The following is a 19,226-nucleotide window of genomic DNA, read 5'->3' as shown; positions in this document are numbered from 1 at the left end:
GGTGGAGAGAAAAGTCAAAGATAAACTGAAAGGTTTTGGGCAACTAAAAAAATGAAGCTGCCATTTACTAGATGGGGGAAAATTGGGGGAGATTAAGTTTTGTATGATAACATTGAAAGATTAGTTTGGACTTGTTGAGATGCCTGGTAGGAGCGACAGGTTGTAGGATTGGTGGGGTTGAAGGAAACTCGAACTCAGAGGAAAAGATAGGAGGTGGCATAGCAGGACAGTGGGAGTAATGGGGTAGGATGCAGGTTTTAATGGAAAAATCTAGTTGAAATCAGAGGAGTCAGTGGCTGAGAAGGGTGGAGGATAGAAGCTCACAGAATGGCGACCAGAGTATGGAAGGGTCATCTATGTGGACATTGAAATCACCAAGAGTTAGGATGTAATTCATCCTTGGGAGGACAGTGATTCAAGAGCTTATTTTTTTAAGTTCTCCAACCATTTCAGTCTAAAGCCCCATTTGATGAAGACAAAGACCCTTTTGGAATATCTTAAACCAGAGCAAAAACATCCAAGAAACCTTCCAATTGGAAGTTAGTTGGCTGTTCTGCAATCCTCATAGTCTGGACTTTATTGAATGCAAAATATTGCACAAATAAAAAGAGACCAGTCCATGGGCCATCGGACAGGACACTTTTTAGAAGCCCTCTTGATCTATAACTTGTGAACATGTACTTTGAGTCTGTCATCATCTCTCTTTGGAATCATTACTTTAATAAGCACTAGCACAGTATGTCAGCATTTCAAGGGAATGTCATACACAAAAGAAATTAGACAGTGTTTGCAGGACTGACACAACAGCAAACCTAGGAAGTTTGAAAACCAAAGAGAAATTCACTCTACTTTACACACATCTTACAACCTTCTGTAGGAAGCATTCCTCAACCTCAAACCCAAGTCTGACACACCAGGGCTGTGCTAGCAAGGCCAGGTTAAGAACAGGCTAAGGAAGCAGGGATATAGCTTGAATCAGAAGAGAAAGACCATAAAGCAAAACTGGTGAAAGGGGAATTTGAAGGAGGGTCCCTTGCACTGTTCAGAGTGATCTGAGCAGAGAAGAAAACATACTTTTTTTTTTTTTTTTTTGGTTTATGGCTTTACTTTTGTGAGGCATCTCTCAGTGATGTACTTCTTCTCTTGTCCTCTTCATCTCTTCTCCCAAGTCTCTTCTGCTTCCTTCTGTTACCTCTTCTCTTTATATCTCTTATCTTCTTTGACTCCCTCCTGCCACCTCTCTCTTCATCTCCACTTGGCTCTCTTCAGCCTCCCCTCTGCTTCTGCTCCTCACATTGCTTCTCCATCTCTTGGCTCCAGCCATTCAGAGTGCAGGTCTTTCTGTGCCCACTCACGGCCCTTGGGATGGGATTGGGCTGTGCTTGTGTGTGGTACTGAGGATGCAGAGGTAAGCACATCTGGAATGAGGAAAGGCTCTGCTGTCACCACATGATGATGGTAACCCTAGTTTTCTCTTAGTTGCTGCTTTCTCTTCCCCTCTGTCCAGATAGAGTCCCTGGAGCTGAATGCTGCCCAGCAGTGTTGGTTAGGGTTGCACAGACTTGCCCTCGTGTAAGTCAAATAGAGTTTCCTGTGAGTGTAAGAGAGAAAAGTGTTTGATAGCATATAAATCACTCAAAGTTCTTTTATAGGCACATAGAGACAATAGTCTCCCCTTATATTTGTGGGGCAAGGATGCCTGAAATGGCAGATAGTACCAAAACCTGCAAATATTCTGTTTTACCTGTAGGTATATATCTGTGATAAAGCTTAATTTACAGGTTAGGCATGGTAAGAAATTAACAATAATAACTATCATTAAAAAGAACAATTATAATAACATAACAAAAATTATGCAAATGTAGAATGTACTTCTCTCTCTCTCTCTCTCTCTCTCTCTCAAAATGTGGAATTTTCAATTTAATATTTTTAGATTGAAGTTGTCTAGGTAACTGAAACCTCAGAAAGTAAAGAAGAGGGGGACTACTGTACCCAGGTTAATTTTTTAAACTGTCAATTATTAATGGTCTCTTGTAAGCATTAGTGGTTCATGCCGAGTATTGTAGCATGCACCTGTAATCCCAGCTACTTGGGAGATTGAGACAGAAGGACGGCAAGTTTGAGGCCAGCCTCAGCAATTTAGCGAGACATTGTCTCAAAATAAAAAATGAGCCAGGTCTGTGATTCCAGTGGTTTGGGAGTCTGAGGCAGGAGAATAGTGAGTTCAAAGCCAGCCTCAGCAACCTAGCAAAATCCTGTTTCTAAATAACATATAAAAAATGGCTGGGGAGGATATGGCTCAGTGGTTAAGTGCCCCTGGGTTCAATCACCAGTACCAAAAATAAAAATTAAAGGAAAAAAAAGAAAAGGGCTGGGAATGTAGCTCAATGGTAGAGTGCCCCTGGGTTCAAGCCCTAGTTGGGGAGGGGGTGAATTATTGATTTTTACTTTAGAAAACAAATCACCCCACCTTCTCTATGCTCTGTCTCAGACCACATAGGAGATCCTTCACAGATGCTTATTAAATGAATGAAGGATGGATGGGGGAGTCTTGGAGCAAGAAGAGAAGAAGGTGGGACCTCAGGGAAGTTTGCCTGATCCAGGCCTCCCTCTCTGTACCCCAACCCTGGCAGTACAGAGACTACCAAGTGATGTGTGGTAGAGCAGGGCTCTAATCCTAGCTCCTCAGGAGGTTGAAGCAGGAGGGTTTTGCAAGTTCAAGGCCAGCCTTGGCAACTTAACAAGACCCTGTCTCAAAATTTTAAAAGGGCTGGGGGTGTAGCTCAGCGGTAGAGCACTTGCCTAGCATGTTCAAGGCCCTGGGTAGAATCCCCATTACTGGGAAAAAGAAAAAGAAAACAAAGTGCCAAGAGTTGTAGGAAAAGAGACTGGCTGAAGGGAAGGGTGGTTAATAACTCCCCAAGGAAGCCCTTACACCTCCCCACAGAGCAAGGAGAGAAGCTCCAGCATCATTCTACACATGTCTTTGTCTCCAGTCACTTGTGAGAACCCTGGGAGCTCTGGAGGAGCCACACTGCAGAGGTTTGCTCAGCCCCATTGGAGGCAGGGAAGTATGCAGCAGGAGAGAAGAGGGCAGGGGTCACCTCAACCACGCCCCTCACCCCCACCTCACTACGTGTTCTGAAATCACCCTCAGCACTGGACCCAGTCCTGAGGCTGAGCACCAGCTGCTGTCCCATGAAGACCCCCAGACCAACCCCATTACCATACCTATGGATGGGGCCAGCTGTGGCCAGGTGGAAGCCGCCAGAGTGCTGAGGAGTGTAAGTGGCTGCGGCCCAGAGGGGTTCTCTCTTTCCCACTCTCCACAAGTGAATGATTCCCTCCAACTGAGGTCATGGGTACAAGGGATGCTGTCTTCCCGGGCAGTATCTTTCTCTAGGTTAAGAAAAGAAAAGCATTTACACTCTGGCTTACAGAGCACTCTTACAGCTTACAGCCAGTAATTGGGGTGGGGTGGACTACTTATGCGCCAGGCACTGTTCCAGACAATTACACACATTCTTCTTCATTTAAGCCTCATGACAACTTGGTGAGGGCCGTGATGCCATAATCCCCATTTTATGGAGAAGAAATGTAAGGTCCAGAGAGGTTGAGTAATTTAACAATGGTCACATTATGAGGCGGCAGAGTCAGAATTCAAAGCCAGGCAGCCTGGCTCCAGAGCTCACATTTTTCCCATCACACCATGTGTGCAAGACAGCCCCATTGAAAGGAGGGACCCACTGTGGCCGGGACAAGTTAACTGAGTACATTTCTCCCAGAAGATTGGCGAGCTGAATTGGCAATGGCCTTGAACTCAGATCAAAGCCAGAAACTTTTCTTGGTCTCCTTAGCCCTGGTTAGTCAACGTGTGACTAAAACCTTGGCATCATCTGGGAGCATGTTTCAAATGTACTATTCTCCAGCCCCCAGACCTAATGAATTAGAATCTGCACTTTAACAAGACTTACATGGTCTGTTTGTGCTTTAAATTTTGGAAAACACCGCAGTCTCAGGCCATGCCACCCACTGATGGAGAGCCAAAAGGTTAGCTATGCAGGTAAGCTTTGGGCCTCTGTTTTTTTCCAACTCTCTCTTTTTATCCAAAAGTTCCACAGGCTGTAGTATAACTGCCCTTTCAAAGTGTCTTTCCACTACCTGGTCCAGTGAGAAAAGAGGTCCAGAGGACATCCCAGGATGGTTCATTGAAATCAGCCTAGGAGCATCTTCAAATATCTGGCCCCCATGACATCAGATATTCTGTGACCTTGAAATTCTAGCTGTTCTCTTCAGTCCCAGAAATAAATTAGAAACATTCTCTGTTTCTGTTTTTTTCCACCCTAACTTTATGGGTTATGTTTAAGTATGTACGTACCTGTGTGTGTTTGTGTTTGAATGCATGTGTAAAAATAGAATGTCACAGAACACGAGAAAGCAGTCATAGACTGGGAGGAAATGGGGGTCAGCAGCAGCTCTGCTCGCCATTCAGGACAGGGGCTGTGAGCTGGCTGAATGTGGTCTGTGGCTATGTTATGTTTGCCCACTAGATGTTACCTACACTGTGCTTTAATTTTTTTAATGGAGGAGGGACATGCCATGTTTTTTTTTTTTAAATCCATATTTAAGTCTTTCAAAAACTTAAAGTATGTGGCATTAGCAGACCTGTGTTCTAGCACACCCACAATTAATTGAAACCTTCCCCTTTTTTTTGTTTTGTTGCCACTGTCCCCACCACTCCCTATTGTCTCTTCAAGGTTGAAACTAAGGTTCTGCTGCCAACAGTTTGTTTATGTATATATATATTTGGTTGTTGATGGACCTTTGTTTTTATTTCATTTATATGAGGTGCTGGGAATTGAACCCAGAGCCTCACACATGCTAGGCAATCACTCCACCACTGAGCCATAACCCCAGCCTCTCAACAGTATTTTGATTATAACTGAGTTAGAGAAAAGTCAACTACTTATTCTATTAATGTCCCCAGACTTTTACCCATTTATACCACCAGTGTGTAGGCCTGGTTTGGACAAAAGTTAGAGCTCCCTTAAGAGCAACCTCCTCTAAATTCCGAAATAGAACATGATGTTCTGTCTGTCTCCTGAGCCAATATGGAGAATAATTTGTTAGTAGTATGGTATATGGTATTTATTAAACTCCTATTGTGTCCCCAGCCTGTGCTTGTTGGTGTGCATAATTCAGAGACATGAATACAGTTTAGTATTTGTTGAAGAAATAAGCCTACAAAACAACTAGAGAATAATGTTGAGAGATTATGACAAGGACAGATAAGTTTAGGCAGGAAGGTGGTGCGAACATACGGTTTAGGACAGGTAGGATTTAAAGTGAGCCTTGAGGGAGGGGAACAGAGAGGGGATGAATGAGCTATGGGAAAGAATAGCTGAGGTTTGGCTGCAGAAGCTGTGGGCTGGAGGTGATGAGGAGGCAGAGGAGGTGAGAGACAGGTAGGATGGGGAAAGTTTATGCAGGGCTGCAAGTGGATTGGGGATAAACTAGAACCGGGAAATAGACAATCAACTGCTGCTTCCAGAATGTGTCAAGACCGCCCACACAGATGGCCTCTTCTTCCGGGAATGCCTTCCCTCATCCGCTCAGCCAGCTCACAGGAATTCATCATCCCCCATGACTCGGCTCAGACCCCGAGCCTCCTGGGCCAGAGTCCTGGGGGGCATGAGAAACCTCCTCCTTTGTGCTCCTTTGACAGGAGAGGTTTTGTAATTTTGGTATTTACCCATCTGACTCCATTCCAGGATAAAGTCCTTGAAAGGGCCACTGTGTTTTTCTACACAGTGACACCAAAGCCTATCAACAATGAGTGGCACTTACAAAACACTCAGTACATGCTTTTGAATAAAAAAAAAAATGAATGAATGAACTAGTGGGAAATTACTGCAGTCTTGGGGGAAAGGACTGAGTGAAGATAAGGTCTATGGGTCCTGGAAATGAAGTAAAGAATATAAGAAATATTTTAAACCGTTGTTAGAACTTGGTTCCAAATTGACTATAGTGGCCAAATTGCCCAGAGGAATTCTACCGCGGCAGGGAAAGATGATGGCAGTCCCCATGGCACCAGGAAGGTCAGGAGAGGGAGCAGCAGAGGATCTGACTCCTATTCCTGCGGTGGGGACAGTTCTCCCAGGCACAGTGCCTTGGCCCTCTCTTACCTGTGCAGATCTTGTGGATCTTCATCTTTTTGCAGCTCCTGGAACTCCAGTCATTTCAAGGTCAAGGAAATGAAGGTTGAAAGTAAAAAGAATAGAACATCAAACTCGTATTTCAAACTTATTTCTAGTTAGATTTTTCCTGATGCAGAAGCTTTAGAGAAATGTAAATATGAAAAAGACCAGCTGTGGCTACGTTAGGTGGGTGCAATGCATATAAAATTTCCAGAAGGAAAAAAAAAAAAAAAAGGAAGAGGGAGGTGAGATGGGGGAGGCAAGAAGCAGAGCCCATGCTGCTGATTCTGCTGAGGAGAAGGGACTGGGACTCCATTTGTTGGGTCCTGTGTCTCAGCCATTTATTTTATTTACTGTGCCACTGCATGTTGTTGCCAATGTGCACAAACTGATACTAATTGCAACCAGACTGGAACCTGCCTGAATGAGGAGAAAAATCACCACTCAGGGGTTTCTTCTGGTAAACTGAAGCAACCAAATGTCCATACAAAGTACTGACAAAGTGAAGCAAAACCCACCCTGCCTCCCATTTTCTTGCACCCCTCTGACCCATTTTGTGTGTGCTGGGACAGACTAGGTTGCCATAGCTTCATAGCTGATCTCTCCAAGTCTCTTCTCCCTCCCTTCAAATCAACTGTCAGAGCAGCAGCTAGCATGACCTTTTCAAAATGTAAATTGGATCACGACATTTGACTATTTAAAATGCTGCTAAGGCTCCCACTACATTTAAAGTCTAAATTCCTTCTTGTGGCTTCCTAGGCCCTGCCTGGCTGAGCCCCTGCCCACTTTTGCTTATTCTCTTCCACTGCCACCTGCTCTTTTTCCCCACTGGCCTTCCTACCCTTTCCCTAAACTCACCAAGCTTCTTCCTCTTTCATTCCCTTGCACCTATTTGTTCCTTTTCCACTCTTTCTCTCTTTTTTTGGTACCTGGATTGAAATCCAGGGGTGCTTAGCCACTGGGCCACATCCCCAGCCCCCTGAGCTGCTTAGGGTCTTGCTAAATTGCCAAGACTGGCTTTGAACTCACGATCCTCATGTCTCAGCCTCCTGAGCCACTGGGATTACAGGCCTGTGCCACTGCACACAGCTTCCACCCTTTATCTTGTTACTGAATATTCTTCCTTCAGGATTTAGTCTCCTGTGACCTTCCAGAAACATCAAAAGCTGTCTGGGTCAGAGATTGCCAGTAGGACCCTAGTAACTCAGTCCAGTTCAGTGAAGCAATCTCTTATAGTGATGAAGAGCTCATATAGATCTGAGCCCAAGTCCCTGCTCCAAGTGTACCTGTGAGCATAATGGGCCTCAGTTTTTTTTGTTTTTGTTTTTTTTCTGGGCCTCAGTTTTCAGTTCTCTAAAGTGAAAATAATACCAATAATGCAGCAGAGCACCTAATTTTTTTTCAGGCTTGCTACTAGAAAAAAATGCATTTTCCAGACTCTCTTACAGCTGGGTGTGGCCATGGGACTGAGTTGTGGCCAATGAGATATGAGCAGAAAATATCTTTTAGGTAGTAATTTTAAAAATCAGTGATTTAATAATTGGAGACAATCGAAATTGTCCTTTTGAAATATCTTGTTCTATTAGAATCTGGCACTCTTTAGCTCAGCAATGTGACATCTTATCCAGAAATTTCTTAATTACAGATCTCTGTATGATACAAACAGTAATGATGCCTGGAATATGTTCTTCAGCACTGGAAAACTGTTAAGACTTTTTGTGTTAATACTTTTCTACCTCCAACCCAAGTTAGAGCTCATAATACACATTAATAATTACTGAGAACTTATTTATATCCACCTCCAAACCTTCACAGAAGTATGCTAAGCACTTGATGTAGTATAAGCTCATTTAATCCTGACAATATTTGGCTGCAGTTGGCATTATTTTCATTTTACAGATCTGAAAACTGAGGCCCAGAAAAGTTACACAGTATGCTCACAGGTACTCTTGGAGCAGGGACTTGGGCCCAGATGTATATGAGCTCTTCATCACTATAAGAGATTACTTCCACTGAGCTGAACTGGTTCTTAGTTTGCTACCATTACTCAGAAAAAAAAATGGTGATTTGCTTTGCCTCTGAGCTTCTGGTCTACCTGGTTCCTATTGTGCCAAAAATCTCTTTGTGGCAATTCATTTTTCTCCTGGTGATATTTACTCATCTACTTCTGTTCTTTTTTTTTTTTTTTCCTTTTTTTGTAGGGTGGTACCAGGGATTGAACTCAGGGGCACTCGACCACTGATCTACATCTCCAGTCCTATTTTTTTTTTTTTTGGAGGGGGGCAGTATTTTATTTAGTGACAGTCTCACTGAGTTTCTTAGCACCTTGCTTTTGCTGAGGTTGGCTTTGAACTCGTGATCCTCTTGCCTCAGCCTCCCAAGCCGCTGGGATTACAGGTGTGCACCACCACACTCAGCTTCTGTTCTTTTAAGCCACAATGACATTCACTGAGACCTTGAACCCCACTTGCTTACTGGTCATTGTACCTTCTGGTCTCAGTGTTTTCAACTCCTATCTTTCTTAATACATAAGATTCAATGTGAAGTCATCTGTATATAGAGGAATATTTCTTCAAGCCAAGAAGATAGGCCTGTATCATAGAACTTTTCAGAACAGACTATACATTTAGAAAACAGTCACAGAAACTCCATGAAGTCCAAGCAGAAGCCAAGTGAGCAGGTAAATGAACCCAATAGATTGACAAGTGTTTCTAACGGTGTTTTGGGTATTTCTGTATAGGACCAGGAATTGGATCAGAAATTAAGTTTAATTTTTCCACCTGCATTACCTTCCCCATTTTCTTTGTGGAAGAGTTACTTTTCATTTTGTGCAAGACTCCTCCTTGAAGTCAAGCCTACCTTGCTTGCTCTGTGGAGAAGGGGACTAAGGTAAAGGGCACCTGGAAAAGGCTAAGCCAAGGATAAAGACTGGGTGCTGCGTGGCAGTACTTTATTGAGCTTCCATGGGCTCATTAACCCAGGGACTTGGTTTCTGGATCTCACAGCCTAGATCATCTGGGCTACAGGAAGGGACATCATGGTCTGCTTGATTTAAGTCATGTACCTGAACTGGTTCCGCTGGTGCAAGTCGGCAAAGATCTGAGAGAGGGCCTCACTCTCCCCCTTGGCCATCAGCTGCAGGAGGCTCTCACTGGGGTGGGAGGCTTGAGGTTTCTTCTGTACTAACTATATGAAGAATGAACAAAAACCAAAATGGTGGTTAAGGCCTTAGGACCTCTGTATTTTCTCAGTATCATAGTCAAAACTCTCAAGAGTTGGAATCCAATCTCTCCCATTGGGCAGCTTGTATGTATAGAGGCAATCTGATCATGTCTGTTTATAGCCATGTACTGGTAAAATATCCTTTTGTGCCTCTAAAGTTAATATCTTCATTGAATACTTGATAACAATTTAGTAGAGAGCCTATTCCCATTATTATACCTTAACATAGTTTATTGAATAGCCTACCAATGTAAACTTTAATAAAGTTAATACTACTTGGTTTTATAATGAAATGTAGGAGATCATATATTTATTTTAAGAATTTAATGAATTAAAAAAATTTCTCTGGCTGGGGTTGTGGCTCAACAGTAGAGCACTTGCTTAGCATGTACGAGGCCCTGGGTTTGATCCTCAGCACCACATAAAAATAAAATAAACAAAATAAAGGTGTTGTGTCCAACTAAAAAAAATAAATGTTTTTAAAAAATAACTTCTCTAAGAAAATCCTACATGAAGTTGCTTTTTTACAACTGTCTAAAATTAATTTATTTCCTGTTTCTTATGATATTCCAAAGGTACTTCAGCTGCACACGCTGCGCATATTAATTGATTCATTCACTACTGAAAATCAACAATGCAAGGCGATAAGGATATAACAGATAAGAATCTGTCTTCATGGGATGTATGGTATAGCTCATAAGCAAAAAAGACCTGGGGCAAAAGGGCCCAGGGGGCTTTATTGGTGAAATCTATCAAATATTTTAAGAAGTAAAAAAAAAATCACTTTAAGATTTTTCACAAAATCTTCCAGAAAATAGAGGAGGAGAGAACACTTCCCAGCTCACTCACTGAGGCTAGAATTAATTTGATCCCAAAGCCAGAGTATCATAAAGATATCACAAGAAAACTATAATTCAGCATCTCCCAGGAACACAGTCTTCTAAATACTTAGCAGAATGCTAGAAAACCAATTTATTTATTGCAGGAATATATGGTTGATTTAACATAAAAAATCAATTAATGTAATAGCATATGTTGACAGAATAAAGGACAAACGTCATGATTGTCTTTCTTCATAGATGCAGAGAAGCATTTTAACAAAGGAACATCCTCAAACTGATAAAGAACATTTACAAAAATCCCAGAAGTAGCATCATACTTAATGGCAAATGACTAACTGCATTTCCCCTAAGACTGGGAACACAGCAAAGACACTTGCTTTGCTTCTTCTATTGAACATCATACTGAATTTCTAGCAGCTGCAATAAGGCAATAAATAAATGAATAAATCCAGATTGCAAATATATCTATCTTGTTTGCAGATAACATCAGTGTATGTATTTTACAGGTTAAAGTAGCAATATCTGGGTAACATAAATGACTTTTGTAGATTTGTATGAATCAGTGAGAATCCAGAAATAAATCCTTAAATTTTATGATCAATTGAGTTTTCTTTTTTTCCTTTCCCATTTTTTATTGGGATCAATTGATTTTTTACAATGATGTCAAGGCAATTCTGGGGAAATTATAATCTTTTCTACAAATGATGGGGACCCAATTGTATATCCACATGCAAAAACAAACAAAAAAATGAAAAGAAGAAAGAATTTAGTCCCTTACCTCATGCCACACACAAATATTAATTCAAAATGGATCACAAACCTAAGTATACCAGCTGAATTTACAAAACTTCTAGAAGAAAATAGGATAAAAGATTTGTGGGTTTAGGTTGAACAAAGAGCTAGATACAGAACCAAAGCCTGATCCACAAAAAGTTGACCAACTGCACTTGATCAGAATCAAACATTTTCGTTCTTCAAAAGATGTCATTAAGAGCATGAAACCAGGGCTGGGGCTCAGTGGTAGAGCACTTGCCTAGCAGGTGTGAAGCACTGGGTTCGATCCTTAGCACCACATAAATAAATACAATAAAGGTATTGTGTCCATCTACAACTAACAATATTTTTTTTTAAAAAAAGAGCATGAAACCAGGGCTGGGACTCGTGGTAGATGCATGCAAGTGCAAGACCCTAGGTTCAATCCCTAGCACTGAAGATAAGAAAAAAGAAAAGAAAGGAGGAAGGAAGGAATGAGACAGTGAAAAAGAAGAGAAAATAAAGACAAGTCACAGAGTGAGAGAAAATATTTGCAGATTATATGAAGGATTTGTATCCAGAGTATTTGAAGAATTCTCACACTCAGTAGGAAGATGAAACTCACTTTAAAAATTGGTGAAATATTTGAATAGACATTTCACCAAAGATGATGTATGAAAAACTAAAAAGCCTAGGAAAAGGTGCTCAACATCCTGAGTCACTAGGGAAATCCAAATTATAACCAACACATATCTGCAAGACTGACTATAATCAAAAAGATGAACAATGCTGGTGTTAGAATGTGGAGAAACTTAAAACCTCACAAATTGTTGGAATGTAAAATGGTCACTTTGGTAAAACAGGTTTTCAGTTTCTTTAAAAGTCAAACATAGGGGCTGGGGATATAGCTCAGTTGGTAGAGGGCTTGCCTCACATGCACAAGGTCCTGGGTTCAATCCCCAGTACCACAAAAAAAAAAAAAAAAAAAAAAAAAAGTTAAACATAAACTTTCCATAAAACTCATCAACGTTATTATTTGGAATCTACTGAAGACAAATGAAAACACAACTATACAATAGTCTGTACACAAATGTACAAAGCAGCAGAATTCATTAGAGCCCCAAACTGGAACAATCTAAACGTCCATCAATTCATGAATGGATGAACAAAATGGAATACTACTCAGCAATGAAAACGAATTAACTACTGATAGTCAGTGACTTTGCCCCAGAACTGGTTCCATGCTGTCATATGGATGAACTGTGCTAGATGAAAGTCATACACAAAAACTATATATTACAGGATTCCATGTATATAAAATCCTAAGAAAGATGACTTTACAGAGATTGAAAACAAATCAGTGGTTCCCTAGAGCTAGGTGTTGAAACAGGGAATGACTGCAAACGGGCAACAGGGGCTTTTTTAAGGTGATAGAAATGTTCTAAAACTGGATTGTGTTGACGATTAACAATTGCAAAATTATAAATTTACCAAAACTGTTGAAGAAAACAGGATAAAAAAGTATACAGTATACTTACAATGGGTGAATTTTATGGTTATAAATGGTAAATGAATAAAACTCTCTGTAAAAGGCCTAAAGCTGGAATTGCCTACCCAGAATGCTCACCAACAACTAGTCTAAGCTCTGCCTCTGAAGGCTGGTGACGGTGATCCCTTCCCTTACCTTAGAGTTTCCAGATGGGCTATGGCAATTCTTGGGTACCAGGCAGTGAGTGACAAGAATCCTAGGGTCTTTGGTGGTGATGGACAGGCCCGTCTGCAGAATTTGAATCAGTCGGATCCAGAAGTGGAAGACAGTCTTTGGATGGTCAGGGTGGAGTTTTAGGTAGTAGATCTTCTCAGTGACTGTTCTCAACCGCAGGATGCGTTGAAGGCGGTCACAGACCTGGAGCTCCACAAATCTCAATGGGAGAATCCTGAGGGCACAGGGGAAGACACTGACAACCCCATTGCTTCTGATGTGACCCTATCTTCACTAAAATAAGGGGTGTCTCTTTGTGGATGGAAGCTTTTAGGGGTAGGAGAGAGAACACTTAACATAGTTCTGCTCAAACTTTGTGGAGACCAGACACACAGAGGAGCTTACTTAAAACACAGATGCCTGCAGATATCCCCAAAGATTCAGATTCTCTAGGTCTGGACTGTGGCCCTGGAATCTGCATTTTAATCTCCACCCTCCCTGCCATAATTTTCATGCTGATATTCTTTAGATCTAGCTTGAGACACACAGCCTAGGAGTGGGATGGCTGGGATTATGGGTTTTTGCAAATTTTGTCTTGACAGGAAGAAGTCCATGTGTCCAATTTGTCCATTCATTGACCTTAGTGCCTCCATAACTCTTCCCAAAGGTGCTGAAGTTCAAGGTTTTGGCCTTGGGTCTAATGTTAAGTTAGCTGGGCCTGGGTTGTACTTGTTATAGGTACACCAATAACATAGCAGAGAGGCCTGCCATGTAGTAGTATGGAGAAATGAAGGGGTTTCTTGGAACTCTGGGACTATCTAGAGATTCAAGAGGTTTAAAGGTCTGCTTTATTCCAGACAAATGCAATGTGACCATATGTTAAATTCTGAATGGGACCCAGTCCCAGGCATCTTATAGATGGGAAAACTGAGATGCAGTAGGTGACCTGTGCTTCAAACTAATTTTAAGTCTAGCTACTTGTATATTAAAGACTGGAAAGAACTGGCCTCTCCCAACCAGCACTCCATCTGTCAGACCTCATTGCCTCCTCGCTCCTCAGCCACAGACTGGGAGGGCTCCTCTGAAGTCGGGAGTGGGAGTGAGTGCAGCAAGAAGGGAGTGGGCTTGTAGACTGGCCCCTCCTCCTGTCCACACCACCCCTCCCTTATCTCACATGGCCTTCCATTTTACTACCTATCTGGGGTTATTGCTGTCTAAAAAAGGTCACATCACCACTGTGTCTGCTTTCTTTGGTCACCACCTTGGGTCCCCTTGTCACTGTCTTGTCCCTGATTCCCACCTGCATTGCTTACCTCCTCAGGATAATCTTTGGAGCTTTAGATGGTCTGTTCCATGTCTGGCTCTGCCCCGGATGCCATTTGACTCTGGCCATGAGGAGGACGTTGGGAAGGGGCAGGCAAGGCACGGAGGAGGTCACCCCAAGGGCCACGGTGTTGGAGGCTTTGTTGATGTCTATCCAGTTTCGGCCCCTTTTGACCTGCAATGCAGCCCCCAGTCACAGCCTGAGTATTTGGCAGAAGTAGCAGTATATTTTAGCCCAGGGTTTCTCAACTCGGCACTATTAAGATGATTCTTTGTTTGAGAGAGAGGCTGTACTGTACACTGTAGATTGTTTATCAGAATTTTTGACTTCTGCCCCCAGATGCTACTAGCAACCACTCACTCAAATTGTGAGAACCAAAAATGTCTTCAGATATTGCCAAATGTCCCCCGGTAAAGGAGCACAATATCGTGGCTTGTTGAGAATAAGTGTTCTAACTTATATTGGTTAAAAAAAAGAAAAAGAACAAACGTCACCAAAAAATCCCCACAAACTTATACTAGTGTCTAAATGACCTGCTATTAACAACTGTCCACAAGAACTATAACCTAGGCATCTATCACATTTCCATGAATCCCACCCTGGTCTATTTCCTGCCTTTCCTCTGAGAAACTCATCCTCCTGGCCCTCCTTGGAGGGGCTATATAATCTCCTGCACCTTTATTGGCTGGGAATTTCCCTTCCAGCTTCACAGTCTAGTTTTTCAAGATTCTGTCTGGCCCAAGGGGATACCTTGAGTGCCTGTTCCACCAGGTGCCTTGCTTGCTGCATCTACATTTAATCTTCAGATCAGTCCAACCCTCTTACGTTACAGCAAGTGGAATAAGGATGTGCAGGTTTTGTGCCCAGTGACACCTCCCCCATGATAAAGCAGAGAATTGGAATCTGAGCCCAGGCTTTCTGGGCCCCCAGCTCCTATTCTTTCTCCCACCATCATTTCTGTCCTGAACCCTCAAAGACCATCTCCTTTTCCTGCCTCCGTGTCCACCTGACTTTGGGCAAAAGCCTGGAGGATGACATAATTTGGGGCTTCACATCTCAAGTCCTCCACTCTTCCCAGGTGTCCATGGCTACAGGAGAAGCCCTGGTCAGGGGGACTGGTTTTGTATTCCAGGCCCCCAGATTCTCCTTGCCTCAGTTCTCACTCCACTCTAGTTCCAGGAATGATTGTCCTGCTCACATCTTGGGAACAGGTTTTCTTTTCTTTTAATCAAGGAGTACTATTCTGAGTCACCCAAGAATACCTGGACAAAGTTGCTTTCAAACACCATTGAGTCAGGAAACAGGTTGAACTCTGGAGAACGAACCATCTGGCAGAGCAGTCCCTCCTCTACACCCAGGCCTACTCCAGGGCTCGGTTCCTCATCCACAGGCAAGAGGCCCCTGAATTCTTCCCAGGCATTCTGGGAAGGGAAGGTTGGAAAAGATCTTGTGACTTGTACTGTCTTCTTTGATTTCCACCAAGTCTTTCTATGTGGAACTGATGTCAACATTTCTACACATGCTCAGGGGCCGGCTGCACATTTGTCCTGGGATCTCGCTCTTCCCTTCTGGCCTTGGGCAGCTGGCCAAGCCCCGGGCTGGCCAATCAGCTCACAATGATGAATGGATGACATCATGAAAAACCAGCAGGCCTGCAGGAAAGGGAAATGCAGAGGAACCTCCCTTTTCCTCTAGACTGTTGCTGGGTCTTACTGATGCCCTACCAACCCCCAGCCCTTTCCTGGACCCCAGGATGTGGCTCTCCCAGAACTTGCTGAGAAGGGAGTGAAAGAGGCAGGAAGCAAGAGCTCCTTCTGCTGCCAAGAGGAAACAACCTTGCTTTTCGACCATCCCTATTTTTTTTTTCTTTGCTTTTTTTTTTTTTTAGCAGGGGAGATCCAACCCAGGATCTCAAACATTGTAGGCAAGCACTCTACCACAAAGCCACACACCTAACCCAACCATCCCTCACTCTACATTTTACTTTATTATTTATTTATTTATTTATTTTTGGTACCAGGGAATTTTATTTTTTGGTCCTGAGGATTGAACCCAGGAGTGTTTAACCACTGAGCAACATCCCCGGCTCTTTTTAAAAATATTTCCTTTAGAGACAGGGTGTCACTAAGTTGCTTAGGGCCTTGCTAAGTTGCTGAGTCACGTGCCACTGCTCCTGGCGCCAGCTCTCCCTTGTTTTAGTGCAACACATCGCAAATAATGTTAAGGGCTGCTCATCTATTCAAACTCCAGTCTTCCAGAGCTCTGCATGATGGGGTCCTCCACTCCCTGGGTTTGAGGGCCTTTTCTGCTTCTAGGGGTTGCAGGGCAGCTGAAACTTGTTCTGTGCGCTGTTATGGCTGGCTGGTTACTGCTGCAGGGTTCATTCCCTTAGGAGGCCAAACTGCAGGAACAGGAGAAGTAATTAGTTTCTTACCCGGAGGCAGGCTTTGGACCAGCATCTCACAGGAGGAATAGCACCCATGAGCCGCTCTTCTGGATCAACAAGCAGATCCTCCTCTCTGAGAATGACAGTGCCTCCCCACCTCCACTGAGCAAGAGGAAGAGCCCAAATCCTGGAGCAGCTACATCAAGGGCAAAGAACCAAGCAGGTGGATCACTGATCAAAGCCATTTCAAGGAGAAATCTTATTCTACTTTTTTTTTTTTGGTGGTGGTGGGGGGAGTGTACTGGGGATTGAACTCGGGCACTCAACCACTAAACCACATCCCCAGATCTATTTTGTATTTTATTTATTTATTTGATCCTCCTGCCTCAGCCTCCCCCCAAGGCACTGGGATTACAGGCGTGTCACCACGCCTGGCAGAAATCATCTTTTAATTGGGATAAAATTCCAGCACTTATAATGTATCACCATCAAAGTCAAATGTGATCAGTGTAGAAAACCAGTTTGACAACAAATATAAGTGAAGGACAAAGCCTGATGATTTATTATTTCATTGCAGAATCAGGGAGAGGGCTGAGGTCTCCCCACGCAATGTGGCCACTGTCTCCCCTGGTCATCTAGTCATCTAGGTTACACCCTGCCGGAGCCTATTACAGCTCCCTGGTCAGTGACACAACTTCCGAGATCACTATCCTCATTTTCTTTTGTTTACTATGTGGGAAAAATATCCTCCATGGTAATATTCTCTAAGGATGGGTTCAGAGACCACATCCTGTGGTTTGCATTTCCCTAGAAACGGAATTATGATACCACAGCAAAGGTCATTAATAAGCTGATATGTTGGAAGAAGTGAAGATGTGGGAATGAGGTGTGCTTGAACCTCTGTCTGTCTGTCTGTCTGTCTGTCTGTCCTCTGGGCCTGGAGTGGGCCTGTGAGAGAATGATTGTATCTGTTGGACCATGGGAGGATCCTTATCGCACAGGAAGAACATTTTCTTGACATTTAGGTGCTTTTACATTTATCTCAAAACAAAATTCAGGACATGGCACATATTTCTATGTAGTCTTCTATAGCAGGTAGCCCTGCTTCTTTTATTCATCCACTTTCCCTGTTAAAATACAGATATCTTGGAATTGGGGCTGTAGCTCAGTGGTAGAGCGCTTGCTTTGCACGTGTGAGGCACTGGGTTCGATCCTCAGCACCACATAAAAATAAATTATGATAATGTGTCCATCTACAACTAAAAAAATATTTAAAAAAACAGATATCTTTCTTTACATGATCTCCACGGTTTAGAATGGAAAAGACTGCTTTTTCTTTTGTTCCACCTTTCAGATTCAACACAGAAAGAAACCCTTAGTATACAGTTATCCTGCTGACTTTTCCAGGAAGTAAAAAATCAACTGAGATGGGTCTTCTGCTACAATTTGCTTAATTATCAAGAAATTATTTTGCCAGCTAAAGGCTGATGTTTAAATTGAAACAGGTGCTTAAGATGTAGCATTTGTGAATTCTTTGCCTTTTGCTCCAAACAAGAAGACTAAACAAATGGCAAGTTAAGATGACTTCAGGGTTTTTTAAAAATACCTTCCAGTTTTGGCACATTTGATAAGCACATTTGAGACCTCAGCAATAACTTCCAAATATTTGTTGTAATTTGAAAAGAAAGAGATGTTAAAAAGGTACCTCTCTCTCTCTCTCTCTTTTTAAAGCAGGGATTGAACCCAGGGATGCTTAAGCACTGAGCTTGAACCAGGGGCACTTAACCACTGAGCTACATCCCCAGCCCTTATTTAAAAAAAAAAAATGTAGAGACAGGGTCTCACTAAGTTGCTTAGGGTCTTGCTAAGTTGCTGAGACTGGCTTTGAATCATGATCCTCCTGCCTCAGCCTCCCAAACCATTGGGATTACAGGCATGCGCTACCATGCCCAGCTCTAAATTCTTATTCATCTTGTGACATAGATTTCCTGGACAGAAACAAAGTTCCTGTTTTGCAGTTAGCTCTTTGATGTGATAAAGAAGCATAAAGATAAGATATAAAAATTGATTCATATCTGAATAAATTTATGTAAAAATATACATTTTTTTTACCCATGTAAATCCACATTTTTGAATAAGAGGAGGGGTTTTCATCCTGGAGAAAGACACTGTTGTTGACTTTTTAAAAAGTCTTGGAACATTTGCTATTTTTAAACTTTTCCATTCTTCTATGGAGGAAACCAGATGATGAGCAGCAAACCCTGTAAATGCAAGCTTACATTTAGTGGAAAGTGTAGTAAAAGCAAACATAATTAAGTCCAGTGATAGAACTCTGTTCACCTCCCTGGGACGAGAGGCCACTTAGTACAGTTTTACTCATCCTGTTTTGTGGGGTCATATAGCACATAAGATTTAGTTTTCCACGTGGCCAAGGTTGGAAGAAAAGTAGCATGAGTGCTTTTTTTAGTTAAGATGTGATGGACCCTAAAGTATAATCTGCCTTCAACTTTGGACATACAGGAGTGGAAGGCAAAAAATGAGAAGTTTCCATATAACTCCTTTCTTCTAAGAATAAAATGTCTAAACATCTGACTTTTTTAAAAATTTTACATTCCATAGTTCCATTTTTTTTTATAAAATATAATTAACTCTCTTTCTTCAACCCAGATGAATATTTGGATTTGTTTTTCTAGGGGCCAGGTATAATGTTAAGCTGAAAAGGATGGGACTAGGGTAAATTCCATGCATGTTTACAATGAAATGTTTGTAGCAGCTTTATCACCCCAACTGGAAACAATCC

The 19,226-nt window shown here is 42.3% G+C and overlaps 1 protein-coding gene across 4 annotated transcripts; it reads right to left on the bottom strand.

Annotated features, from left to right (window-relative positions):
- Positions 1-699: 699 nt before the first annotated feature.
- On the bottom strand, positions 700-18,767 carry Garin1b (golgi associated RAB2 interactor 1B). Of its 4 annotated transcripts, XM_046422474.2 has the most exons (9): positions 18,539-18,767; positions 16,475-16,622; positions 15,303-15,461; positions 14,030-14,214; positions 12,699-12,951; positions 9,262-9,383; positions 6,186-6,229; positions 3,232-3,399; positions 700-1,418 (listed from the first exon to the last, which is right to left on the bottom strand). In XM_046422474.2, the coding sequence occupies exons 2-9, from the start codon at positions 16,520-16,522 to the stop codon at positions 1,291-1,293; spliced, it is 1,107 nt and encodes a 368-aa protein (XP_046278430.1). In that variant the 5' UTR covers positions 16,523-16,622; positions 18,539-18,767; the 3' UTR covers positions 700-1,290. The 4 variants fall into 4 exon arrangements, with proteins under 4 accessions (XP_046278430.1, XP_046278428.1, XP_046278429.1 ...); XM_046422472.2 differs by lacking the exons at positions 16,475-16,622; positions 18,539-18,767 and having other exon boundaries at positions 15,303-15,862; XM_046422473.2 differs by lacking the exons at positions 16,475-16,622; positions 18,539-18,767 and having other exon boundaries at positions 6,186-6,223; positions 15,303-15,850.
- Between the last annotated feature and the right edge of the window lie 459 nt (positions 18,768-19,226).

Source organism: Marmota monax, unplaced genomic scaffold (genome assembly GCF_021218885.2).
Source record: "Marmota monax isolate L192 unplaced genomic scaffold, Marmota_monax_Labrador192_F-V1.1 WCK01_AAM20220418_F8-fsc00027, whole genome shotgun sequence".
NCBI lineage: Eukaryota > Metazoa > Chordata > Mammalia > Rodentia > Sciuridae > Marmota > Marmota monax.
The sequence above is the reverse complement of the archived record's forward strand: the minus strand, read 5'-3'. Positions and strand labels throughout refer to the sequence as shown.

Excerpts from the sequence above, each read along its gene's own strand:
- Garin1b (XM_046422472.2), bottom strand. The coding sequence starts at position 15,551 with ATGTTGACATCAGTTCCACATAGAAAGACTTGGTGGAAATCAAAGAAG. Across the intron at positions 3,400-6,185 it reads GATCCACAAGATCTGCACAG|AGAAAGATACTGCCCGGGAA; the intron begins GTAAGAGAGGGC and ends TTCTTAACCTAG. Across the intron at positions 1,419-3,231 it reads ACAGCTGGCCCCATCCATAG|ATGTGCTTACCTCTGCATCC; the intron begins GTATGGTAATGG and ends TCCTCATTCCAG.